This window comes from Hetaerina americana, unplaced genomic scaffold, assembly GCF_022747635.1.
Source record: "Hetaerina americana unplaced genomic scaffold, ioHetAmer1.1.p SCAF_7, whole genome shotgun sequence".
Classification (NCBI taxonomy): Eukaryota; Metazoa; Arthropoda; class Insecta; order Odonata; family Calopterygidae; genus Hetaerina; species Hetaerina americana.
Window position 1 is genome coordinate 55,088,841 of NW_027287316.1, and position 13,359 is coordinate 55,102,199.

General features: G+C 36.9%; 1 protein-coding gene across 1 annotated transcript in view; it reads right to left on the minus strand.

Annotated features, from left to right (window-relative positions):
- Positions 1–8,868, minus strand: part of LOC139696843 (sodium-coupled monocarboxylate transporter 1-like) — a 31,876-nt gene extending 23,008 nt beyond the window's left edge. Inside the window, exons 1-5 of the mRNA XM_071595724.1 lie at positions 8,645–8,868; positions 5,079–5,238; positions 4,537–4,602; positions 3,542–3,593; positions 922–989 (exon numbers count right to left, since the gene is read on the minus strand). Coding sequence (XP_071451825.1) covers positions 922–989; positions 3,542–3,593; positions 4,537–4,602; positions 5,079–5,238; positions 8,645–8,868 — 570 coding nt within the window. The remainder of the gene's footprint in view (positions 1–921; positions 990–3,541; positions 3,594–4,536; positions 4,603–5,078; positions 5,239–8,644) is intronic.
- Positions 8,869–13,359: the final 4,491 nt, after the last annotated feature.

The window sequence follows — 13,359 nt, forward strand, 5'->3', positions numbered from 1 at the left end:
AACTTTTCAAAAAGGTACATGAAGGAAAAAAATGGGGAAAAGGGCACAGTTTTTTGCAAGTGTCAGGAATCAATACACAAATCAGGAGTGTGATATGGAAATGAGAAATCCTGACGAGAAGTATGTTCCTTAAATTTGTGAGGTCAGTTCATGATGGCCACCATAAATGTTCCTGTATCCAGGTGTTGACAAAAGTTGAAACTATAATTTTATACCAACTTCAGTGATACCAATGACATACCAACAGACGAGATGTGATCCATAAAAAATATCTGATCCAATCCAAAACATTTTACAGAAAAATTGGGTTTTAAATAATGGCCATACATGTAATAAGTGACAACATGATATTACACACATTTAAGGATGTGTGATGAGCCACATACTATTTGTTTGATAAAAAGGACCGCGTTGGCAGTAAGGAAACCACAAAAAAAATATCCTGCATAATTAGTGATTTATCCCTGATTCATGAAAATGAATTCATGACCTTCAATGCTGACTTAGTATAAAGTAAGTTTGTACATACCCATCATGTTAATCTGTTTATGGGTATATGCACATTATCAAGAAAATTCTAGTTTTAGATTCTAAAAGGAAGCAGTCTCTCTTAGTAATACATGTATACCTAATGACAAGTCATTGGGTATTTCTTTCATCTCTGTCAAGTTGTTTCATTCATCATCTTCCATGTATGAGACTTCTAATTTTATATCATATTCGGGGAATAAGTAATAAGCAAACAACTATTTGAATGGACCATTTTGAATTAATGATGGATCCAGAAATTTCCAAAAATAGTATTATATTGGTGTTATGCATTTATTTATTCCCAGTTTTCTTCAACTTTGATCAGGTCATGTACATGAGTTATGAATTTATAAATTACATCAGCCATAGCTGGAGCTTGTTGTTACTTACCAAAGTAGTATAGAATATACAGGCAAGACTGACAATCGGGGTGACCAAGTGGATGTTGACTCCACAAACTGAGAAAATAGTGGAAATCCAATTGAAATAGATAGAAAATGAAGCAAATGGCATTAGTTGTAATATAAAATTGTAACAAAAATATGGTAAAAATCTGCAATTAGAAATTAAAATTCAATGATTCACTTTGGGGCAAATTAATTAAGAAGAAACAGTCTCTTGTATAATAATTTTCTTTTTTCTGGTCCAAAAGTTTTTGAATGCTGTATGGGAATTCTAAAATTAGGTTATTTATCATATGGTGGTTTGCGTGTATAATGGTTCATGAGTGATAAGGCTACGGACTTTGTTGATTTTATTCTTGCTGTGCATGGAGCATTTGTAATAATTACTTCTTAAAATTCCAATTCTCTCTTTGTTTTAGGAATTTAATTTTGACCTACTAAATACCATACCTGCAACATTGGACTTTTTTAATCTGCCTATATCTTTTTGGCCAGACATTGATGAATGTTAAACCAATCGGATTATTCTCTCATGGTTCATCACTCTCTGACTTAATCATTACTGATATAGCTGGCTGTAAAGTCATTTTTTGTAAAATGATATACTCTGATTTGTCTGACCACTTATCCTTAAATGTTAATTTTCATATCCCTCATGTTTGAGTCCTCATAAATCAATATATTGGGTCTGTCAAAAAAAGTAGCATATCTTGAATTTTACCACCCAAAGGACTAATGCTAGGGTAGTACCTCTGTGCACTGGTGAAGAAGACATTGCTAAATGTGCATACTTGAAATTGTTCTCCACCTTCAAGAGAGCCTATCACTGCCTGCTGGCCACCAAGTGATTTGCTGCCATATGAGGGTGGTCTGAAAAGTTTCCAACCTAACAAAGATACAAGGCATTTTTTCTGAAATTTTTTGAGGTCAGATACTTTTCAGACCACCCTCGTATATATGAATTGATTTTTGATTTCTCTCAAGATGCTTGAATGAGTTGGGCAAGGATACAGCACTTCACCTGATCCAGATTATTTTCATGAAATGTGGTATTCCAGTTGTGGTTCACCAACCTCCCCACTCTCCACACATGGCTCCTTGCAATTCTGGTTGTTTCCCAAATTGAAGTGAGACAAATAACCCCAAAGGCAATGTCAGAGGTGGGTGCCATTCCAAAAGAAGCCTTTCAGAAGTGATTTCAGTAGCTGAAGGAACGGTGGTCTATGATTGTTAGGCACAAGGGACCTACGTTAAAGGGGATTACGGACCCAGTTCCATCATATTGAGTAATATATTTTTCATGGATAAGGGTCAGGAACTTTCAGACCATTCTTGTATTTAATAAGCTGGTTAAGTAAGAGAATATTTTCTAGGCGAAAAAGCAGGAGGGCATTTTTTCAGCTCAGAATCCTTCTACAACACTTAATATACCCTGAAATGAATGCCATGTTTTGGGGGAAGAAGAAAATTTATATCAACCTTGTATTAAATGGCACAAGTTCTGGGAAATCCTATCCAAATAATTTTTCCCGCTACAGATATCTGCTTGTCTGGATTGAAAAACCACGTTAGGCCTGTATCAGATCTGTGAGATTGGGCATCTATGGTTTTAAGATATCAATGGCTATGATATTAAAGTGGAAATAGTAGCTAAATTTTTCCAAAAAAATTTCATTTACGTCTTATACGCTATGCATTACCCTCAATGGCCTTCTCATGAGATGAGTCTATGAGAATTGACTCTACAATAATACTTAAGAGTGCAGAGGAGGTTTAGTAGGCTGATTTAGTTACATGGATAAAAGATGATAACTGTAATCTCACAATGATACATTTTAATAGCAGTTTTTTCCTATAAATACTGTATTTGTGAGAATATAAGCTAATTTATTTTATCTCTAATTGCCCTGAAAAAATTGCCCTGAAAAAATTGGCCATCGAAATTGCCCAGGGTAGAGCTCACCTAATTTAGTATTAACTCATCAGGCCCTACAGAGCGCATGAAATTCACACCTCAGGGTAAGCTTCCAGTTCCTTTCCTCATACTGCATATGGTTTTCCAGGTTAATTTCGTATCCAAAAAATTGCAGTTTGTGTAAAGCTGAGGTTATCTATTGGCATCCTTAGTAAACAAACCTGAACTCTTTAGTCAGTAACCCAGCACTCTACTCTTTGGATTACCATATCCATCTGCATGCACATCTAATCACACAGCTTTGGCAAAGGTGAGGATGCCCAGAGACATCAGTGGGAATCAAACCCAAGCTTCCTAGTCAGTAGCCCAGCACTAAACACACTGGACTTCCATATCCCTTTATTTCACTTGTATGGTACATGGCAAAACATAACTGCTTTGCAAAACTATTAGAAGGTTGTTAGGGATTAGGAGGGCCTAAAGAAATCATTTTGGAGAAATGAGTTTGTATAGCTCATGTTTCTTGATAAGTTCTTGTACTTTATATGTAATACCATCCATAGCCTACTATATTTATGGATGCAAATGATGAAGATATCCATACTGAGTCAAGAACTCATTAAGGAAGCTTAATAATTCAGCATTCTTATTTTAAATATTTCCTATATAATTATTATATGAATGTATTTACCTTGATTTAATGCTAATGCAGGAATGTATATTACCACTGGAATGTAGAGTAGCTGTAAATAAGAAATAATATTAATTTATGCCCCATCTATGGTTTATCATAATATATTCAATTATTCCCGGCCCAACTTTGTGGAAATTAATGTTAATTAAATAAAGAATACAATGCACCTTTCCACTGTCCTTTATTCAAGTACAACTAGTTTCAACGCTCAAGCGTCACCTGCAATTGATGTGCCCTTTAATATTATGTCCACAATAGAACCTCTGAAATTGATTTTGAGTGATATGACTCATAGCTTTGGTTTTGAAAATATTTGAAATGCGTTTCTTAGAGTATTTTGATGCCAGAATTTTTTATGACATTTCCATATATTCATTATGAAAGGGCCATGGGGCATATTCTTCTTAGAATTTGGTTATACTTATTGGTCCTGAGCATAAAATTTGGTTTGTAATTTTTACTTGTGCAACTATTATTTTGGTTTTAAATGAGCGTTATCAAATATTTTTTTCTCATGCAAAAATAACATTACAGTCTCTGTGAACTTTTAGAAAATATTTTCCCTCCAACAGATAATATGGCATACGTACACATGTGAGGATGAACAAAAATGACCCAAGGATATTGGAAAAAGGACTGAATTTTATGTCCGTAATAGAACCTTAATAGTTGATTCTGAGTGATAGAACTCAAAGCTTTGGTTTTGAAAATATTTTAAATGCCTTTCTTAGAGAATTTTGATGACAGACTATGTCATGTTGTTTCCATATCTTCTTAATGGAAGGCACATGGAACATTTTCTTCTTTGAATTTTCAGAGATTAATGCTCTGAGCATAATATTTGACTTCTAAAGTTCTTTTTACTTCTGTAAATTTTATTTTAGTTTTAAATAAGTAAACATATTAGTTATAATTTTTTCATGAGTGACATTATCATTACAGTCTTATTGAACTTTTACAAAAGATTTTCCTTCAGCATATGAGTTACTTACATATGTAAGGAGGAACAGAAATGATCCAAGGACATGCACCTTTTGATCAAAGCGAATGCCCAAGTACTGAAAACAAAACAAGAACCACCGTTTTAAAAAAATGAATACAAATTACCTCCTTCTGTTTAGAGTATTATAGTTTTTCTTTCTGTGCTAATGACTTTTATCTGATGTTAGCCTTGGATGGTCTCTTCCCAGAAGGACATAACATTCCCTTCAGCCTCTCTGTCCCCTGGATTGATTTCTTATCCTTTGGGATAAATCGAGCAATATTTTGAATTTAAATCCATACAGTTTGTCTAATGAAATACTGACAATATCAAACACACTTTTGTCATACCCTGTGAGACTTTATGCAACAAAGGTTGCTGGTTATATGTGCCCGAGGTATTGAGAATTATAACACTGGCATTTAATTATATAGGCTTGAGAAATTATGTTTTTTTTGCCATGTTTGTAAACTATGGCAGATAATGGCAGGTGTCAGCATTAATAATTCCTCCTCTCCTTTTTATTTTATTTCACCTATGAGTAGGTCTAACCTCATAAGAAGAATTCAGCTGAAGTTCGTAAAACACTGGGATGAAAAAAAGGGCAGAGCACAGGCCTGCAAAGATTGACCCGAGGCATATTGCGTAGAACTGGGTACCATAGACATATACCTCTCCTGGAACACCCAGCAATGTGATACCTGAAATATAACTGCAAACAAATGTTATTCATAGAATGTTAAAGTGATCCCTTCCTTATCTAGAACAGGTCCTGAGTACCATCATTTGTACCCTAATTTTTAAAACTCTTCATTAATTATAGTGATATCATGCCATTAGAAACACTATTAAGTAAGGGAAAAGAAAATCACCTTGATTTTTTCCCAGTCAGTGAATATTTATTGAAACAAATGGATAATAAGTCCATTCCTAGGCCAAATGTCAACTTCCATGGTCTTCATCATGTGAAATCAATGTACAATTGAGCTGACAGCAGTGCATAAGATTAAAATGGAGCTCAAAGTATATCCTGTACATAAACTTTGAAAAGGGTCCTGTAAAGTTTTTGTCCATTGTCTCTTTCGAAATATAAGAGTTGCACCTTTTTTGTACTAAACCTATAGTATGCCAGTCACACCTGTTTTTTATCCATTAATTATTTATGAATTTGAGATTTTTTAAATGGTCCCATTAGTAAGTGTTGCAGTTTCCTTCTTTGGGAGTAAATATCCCTCTTGGTCTATCAATAGATTGATAATGAATGTCAAATTTTAACAAAATTAGGCTTTCTTTGACTTTGGAAATCTGGTGTGTTGGGTGAAAAGTGTTTAATCTATGGCATAACCTCCAGGCATGCAAACCTCATTCACCATCACGTGTGCCCACCTTTTGTCCAACCAACCCATTTGATTGATAAATCTCATTTAGTCCTAATTAACAATCATGCCGAATCAGTATAATTGCCTGGGGGTACCCGAAAAACAAACTGGAATAGGCATTCCCTCTGACTATGGGCAGATTTTTGCCTCTTGTGTTTGGATTTCAAACTTAAACCCAATAACACATTATAGTTTTGCAAAGTGCATAGTAATAGCTGAAAGGATCTTGGATTTTCTGACATTGTACTCTAAACTTGTATGTGGTCTCACAAAAAGCCTTCCTTTTTTGATTTCTGATTGGTACATTTAAGTTTACCATTTTTCTTGAAATACTACATTCTATGCCCGTCATCTCATCAAAAATTTTATTGAAACATTCGAATCAAACAGGTGCATACCGATATACTTTCTGTTCCTTTTGTATAGTTATCTCCCTCAATACTGCTGTAGCATCATGCATACCTCTCATTTTCCCAAACCCAAACTGATTATCTCACAATTACTCACTAGCCCTCCTCTCTACCCTTTTATTGATCATCCTAAGTACCACTTTAACTGCTTGTGAAATCTAACTTCTTGTCCTATGGTACTCCCATACCACGTCCTTCCTCTTTTTTGGTATTGGAGTTAGCGGTAATAATTAACAAATAAAAACTCCACCTTTCATGTTTTCATAATCTCTTAAGTAGCCATTTGTCATTATTTGATTTCAATTCCCTCATTGTTCCTTCTATCTTGCAATCAAATATGCCTGGATCCCAAGCCATTCCCATCTATGTCATATTCTCTTTTCAATTTTTATTTGCTTAATATCTCTACTATCTAGATTCTCTTCGTATTCTTTCTATCTATTTCTAATCATACCAGTTTCAATTAGTGATTTTCATGCTGTTTTTTTAAGAGTGCATATGTGTTTTTGCTTCTTACTTCCAGATAGATCTTTAGTCTTTCGGTACAGTACACCCATTTCACATTTCCTTTAGAGGCTTGATATAAGATAATTATTTATATCCTTGCACTCCTCCTACCTAATTCTTTGTAACATAGTTCCCTTTTTTTATTATCATATACCTTCGTAATTATATCGTCAGTAATAAAGGGTTTACCAGTCCTTTTCCTATAAATATCCCTATCGTTTCCTTAGTGGTGTTCAATATCCCTTTCTTGAAATGTTTTTTCTTCTTTTGTTTCCATTTTCCTTTCCTTGGGCATACAGACTGCTGATATTCCTTTTTAATTATCTCGGTAAATACTTCCTCTTCCCTCCCTGATTATAATGTTGAATCTAACATTACCCTTGATTGGTACCATATTATTATCTGAATCCACATCTACGTCTCTTGGAAAATCGAGGAAATTAAGGCTGCTATTTCTGAATCTGTCTTGTTATAATTCCTGTTATTTCCTCTAATTGATCAGATATCCTATTTTGCCATATATATGTGTTTACTTGTTAGCATGGCTGTGTCTTACTTTCACATTCTCAAACCATTATCTCTATCTGCCTCTACTCTGATGCTGAAACCACCTGTTGGATATAATTTAACCCAGTCTCCTGAAGAACTCCAATTATTTCTCCCCACACTAATTGCTTGTTCCTAAACAGTAGTCCCCTACCGTGCTCCCATCATCTCCCTTCATAATTATTGAATATTTCCTCCCAGCAGCACCATTAATTATTTCCTCTAATTGATCAGATATCCTATGTTGTTATATATATGTGTTTACTTGTTGGCATGGAGATATGAATTGTGACAAAATTTCATTGGTTGAATTTTTATTTCTACTGATAATATTATATTATTGACGTGTTCTATTTTTACTACCCTACTTCTCAACTTTTGTTCAATATTGTTTTGTTTGTTACCCCTCACCATCTCTCTTCCCCTCTGCTGTTTATTGCTCTATAACTATCACTTTAGTTAACCCCGCAACCCTTCCATCTCACCTCACACAGCTCTAAAACGTATTTATTTCCTTTCTCCAAACCTTGCTCCATACTTTCTAACTTGCCTGCCCTCAACGTCTCTTGACATTACCCGCCCGATTCTGACTGATTCGGTTCTCTTGTTGATCGAGATGTTGCAGTGACTAAAGTACTGGCTTTCCGCCCTGAGGGTCTTTGTTCGAATCCTGGGAGACGGCAGATAGTTTCAGTGGTATCCCGATCCCTACTTGAGGTGTTTTATGTAGAGTACTATAGGTGTGTACGCAGTTCGTCGGATGGGACGTGAAACTGCGGAACCCTTGACGCCTTTCCTTAAGAGTCGCTTAATGCAGACGCCGAGTTTCTCTCCTCCTTTCCCATTCATGGCAAATTACCTCAGTTGTCAGTCGCCTCCCCTAAAACTATTACTACTCGGTCCTGTTCTGCGTCTTCTGTATGAAGGAATTCTCTCAAGATACGCCTGGAACCATTTTGGTAACTATACGTAAATATTACGATACCCTTTTGCTTTAAATTAAGGACTTAATATGAATGTATTCAGTCTAGCGTAGCCTACAAAAACATTTCAATTTTCCGACAGATGTGTTGATTTAAGGATACCCTTGAAATTTACTTTTGTATAGGGAAAACATGAGTCGGAAAGTAAACAAAGACTTTCTGGGCATTTCTAATGAATCACTATAAAATGAAGTATCACGAAGAGACCTGGGAAAACATTAAGTTTATTTACGACTTTCCGTGTCGCTCCATGGGGGCCTCCCGCTAAGAGTTTGCTTCCGATTGTTACCCACCTCGCGATGAGGGACATAGCGACCGGGGCGAGGCCAATATTCCGACCGCCCATGAGGTACTCAGACGACGTATTCTGCTTCTTTTTGGCGAAGAACGCAAAGTAGATCCCGATGATGACGGAGACCACCAACATGGCCGCGAAGAGGCTGTAGTCCAGGGTGGAGAAATTTTGTTGGGCTGAGATGGACGCCCACACCGGTCTAGGCGCATCCTCGTTAGACATAGTCGCATAGTCTCTCTGTCCCCGGTCGCTAATAACCAATACGAGCGGGTCATCCTCAATGGGTTTGGATTGTTCGACCAAAAGAACGAACTTGGAAAGTATCGGAACAACAACTTTCAAATTAATCTTAGTAGTATTCAGTTTTTGGAATTTAGGTGTAGCTATAAAATGAAAATGCTTCTTAATTTTCCATATGTTGATTTCAATATAGCTCAACCGGTTTCAACCCATATAACTTCATTATCAAGAGGACTACACACGTGCAGGAGGGGCGAATGTCGTATTTATGGAATCGAAGAGGGAGAAGGAAGGAGGGTTAGGTGAAGTTGACGCGAGGGAAAAATGAAGGGGAAGGGAACAATCTGGCAGATAACATCAAAGTCAGGTGGAACGAAGGGCAGGTTCTTGGAAAATTGGTTGGAGAGGGGATGTTACGGGTACTGAAAAAGAGGGGCCTGAATTATTGGTACAATATCATGTAACAACTTCGATTCTTCTAATCTATAAAGGGTTAAATTTGCAAAATTTTAATAATATTCTATATGCCACCTTTGTGTCACAAATGTGTAAAACAATAGCATTAAAATTATAGCTGCCTATATCATCAATCGAAAACTGGCTTACATCGTCTGTCCCAAAAATGAGTAGATTAAAACCGGGGAAAAATGTATTGCCGATTAACGAACAAATTGCTAAAGTTCTTCAAAATAACACCTTTGTGCAGGGCGGGCAGGACGTCTGGAACGGCGCGTTCAACAGCCTCCAGTTGGAAAAGGTCTCCTTCCTCACGCGTTGCACTCTTTTCTGTAGCCTTTCGAAGACTTCCAAACTCAACCAACTCTTCACTGTCTGCCTCAGAAGCCCAAACTCCTTTTGCATGACGCCATTCGAGTAGAAAAAGACCTCATCTACTCATATGTGTGACAGATCCTGTATTGTCCCGAATGCCCCAAGATTGTAAATGATCCGCCATTCTAACATTTAATTTTCTTCCAGTTTGAATAACATTAAATGAAAAGAAAAATTTTGGCGCTGTTCTCCTAAAATAAATTTCATCCAATTTTGTCAACATCGTTAAAAAAATATTTGGGATTAAAAATCAATTTTCCATAAATTATAAAAACAAAATGCTACATACTGCATACTACATAGTGTTTCTTTCCCTCTTTACTATAGTCGCCCATTTAAATCCCTCATAATTAATATTCTATTTAGGAATAAGGCTGTCAGTTTAATAAGAAATAAGAGTAGTAGAAAGTAACTTGGTCCACTTTGAAAGGGACAATAAAATTAGTGGTTGGCCTGTTTCCGGCACCGTCATTCCAATTATTCATTGATAAGCGCCTCTATATAACCGTTGCAACCGGTTTATCCACAAATTATCATTTAAAATTGGAAAATTTCGAGGTGTTATTATTTCATTACCTTGGTTATCAAGACATAAGTTTGATAAGCGAGGACCAAGCCTGACGGCGTATGGTTTTCACGCATTCAGAGTAGAGGGTCAGTTCCTTCTCCGCGGTTCCCCGGGAAGATTTTACTATGGTAGGGTTCCGTTGGAAGTCGGTTTTGGATGAACTCTCAGTTTTCAACAATTACATTTCCCAGCCCCACCTAACACGACATAACTTGGCACCCTACGAGAATGCCTACTCTTTTCCTCCCCATACCTCTACCGCCATGTATTCTCCCCTCTTCTGTAGTCTTCAATATTTCATGCCCTGCGTCCACTTTTCTTTTATCCTCCCCCGATCACCTAGTACTTTTGAGTTCGTTTTCTTTTCTCTCTATTATACCCCTTCCATTCTTCTCCACCCTCACATCTCAAAGCTTCCAATCTGCTGTCATCATCTTGCGTCAGGGACTAAGGTTCCGATGACGTACAAAACCACGCCCCATATCAAAGTTTTCTCTTGTCTTTATTTAAATCCACACTTGAATCCTCTGTCATTAACTCCGTCCTCTTTATCAAAACATCTGTACCTAATGCAACTCTTCCTCGCATTTCGCTGCTGATTAGGTCATCTTCGTCTAAATGTTTTCTAAATAGATGAACTGGCTCATTTCTTCTCGTTTGTGGCATTTAATTCTAATGAATGAATGAAATGCACATTAGCGGATGACTCCGTTAAAAAGTTACTGTTGCGGTATCTCCCGCAGTTTCTTTGGAATTTAATTCTAATATTTACCGTAGCTTTGCCGTTTTTTGATAATCATACCACATTTGTTTTGTCAGTGACTATTATGTCATACTCATCACATTTCTTTTTAATGCACTCTGCAATAGTTGTTATGGTTTCGCTAGCTAGTTGACTCATGCTTGGCCATCAGAAAATCTGATTTCAATGCAATCCCTGACTACTTTCATTCCTACGAAGGAAAATATGATGTAGGATGAATAAAACCGGAGGTGCCCAAGATCACAAGTAATCGAACGTGAGTTTTCCGTTCAAAGCCGAACGCTATACGACAAAGCTACCATTCCTGCCGGAAAAGTGTTAAAAAGGTAATAAATTTCAGCCTAGTGTTGTTCCTTTGGCCCATTTTGGTCAAGGGCGCAATAAGAATGTTTCAGTGGAGCATTGCAATAAGCGATAAATATTCAAGGTTTATATCATATCGGACCCATACATGATATACAAATATTATTATTATTATTATAGGTCATCTGTCGGTTAAGATTTGGACGGTTTTGGTGCTTTAGATGGAAGCAACTTCGAAATAAATATCTTGTCTCTCCCAACAAAACACAACATCCTGCTGTACAACAATTCCCTCAATCTCCGCGCACTTCCTTCCTCCATTCCGTCCAGCATCCATATCGTATATCAGCGCCTTCCTCGTTTTCCTAACACTCTCTCCTCAATCACAGTCTTCTACATCCCAACGCCAATCACAATTCTCTGAATCCATATTTTCTGCTTCTTTTCAATTTCTCCCAACGATCTCCTCTCCTCCTCCACCATGCCTGGCACTTCCTCGTTTATAATAAAGAAAGGATAGTAACAATTTCCACTGTATAAGTTTAATAGTACGACCGAAGATGAATCACCTGAAGGTGATGTAATAAATCGAAACCCGGTCGCACTATTAAACTTATCTAGTGGAAATTGTTACTATTTTTATAATGTTCGAATTCCATCTCATCACACCTGAAACTACTCAACTTCCTCGTTTGTTTTCCTTTCAGTCCAATTAACCTCCTCCATCTATTTTCACCCCTAGTTTTCAAAAGCATCCAATCAACGCCTATCATCCTGCTTCAATGACCATGTTTCTTTGCCATATATAACTACGCTCCATACCAAAGTTTTTGAACGAACCTTTTCTTAACATCCTTGCTCAACATCCCTGTCATCAATTCCCTCCTCCTTGTCAAAGCTTCTTTGTCTAACGCAATCCTTCTCCTTGCGTGACTACTACTTTGACCATTTTTGTCCGAAACACTTATGAGATACATAAACTGATCCACCTGCTCTAACTTTTGCCTTCCTTTTTACCATTTAGCTTAGCCTTTCTCTTTCTTGAAAACCTTATAACCTATGTTTTATTTACAATTATTATTATCCTATATATTTCGCATTGAATTGCCATTTCACTCAGCAATACCTGCCACCCCTTGCCTGACTGACTAAGGCTTGGTCCTCAGCAAACCTAAATGATTTTTTCCCGCCTACTTCCATTCCAATCTCCACTTCTTCCCATGCTGCTCTCACCATTTCCTCCACATATACGTTGAACAGCACTGGTGATAATGGACAACCCTGCCCATTGGACTCTCTGTCCCCCACTTGAATTTGAGCTATCACACACGTACAGATAACAAACTAGCCTCCTGCCCCTTGCCCCCCAATCACGTTCCTATTTTTTTGCAATATACAAGTACTCATTAGTTTTTCCCAATTCACTCTATCGAATACCTTTTCGAAATCTACGAAATAGGCATATAAGTCCTGCTTGAGTCTTGTACCTTTTCCTTTCCTGAACCCAAACTGATCGGGATGAGTCATCCTTTTCCTTGCTCTCCATCCTATTTTTTCTTGATCCTGAGAACCACTTCAGGTGCGGGCGAAGTCAAACTTATTGTTCTATAGTCCCCATATGATGTATCCGTTACCTTTTTTGGAATAGGAACTAACTCTGATCTCACAGTCTTCCGGTAAGATTCCTTCCTCATAAATGCTTCGAATCAGTCAATATGGATTCTTCGTCCCAAAATTTCCTAAACTTTTTAATAGTTTCCACAAGAATGTTGTCCTTCACGGCCTTATTTGCTTTAATTCAACGCTCATTCTATTTTACCGTCGAAAAGCCAAACCGAAGTCATCTTCTTCGTCATATTATCTTTCTATGACTATCCTTGCTGGCCAAATTACTTAACATTGATAGAAATGAGCTTTTACGGCTTGTAATATTGAATGCATGTAAAACTCCAATAGCCTTAAACAGTTTACCTTTCTAAACTAAGTACAAATGAAATTAAAAGGTTGT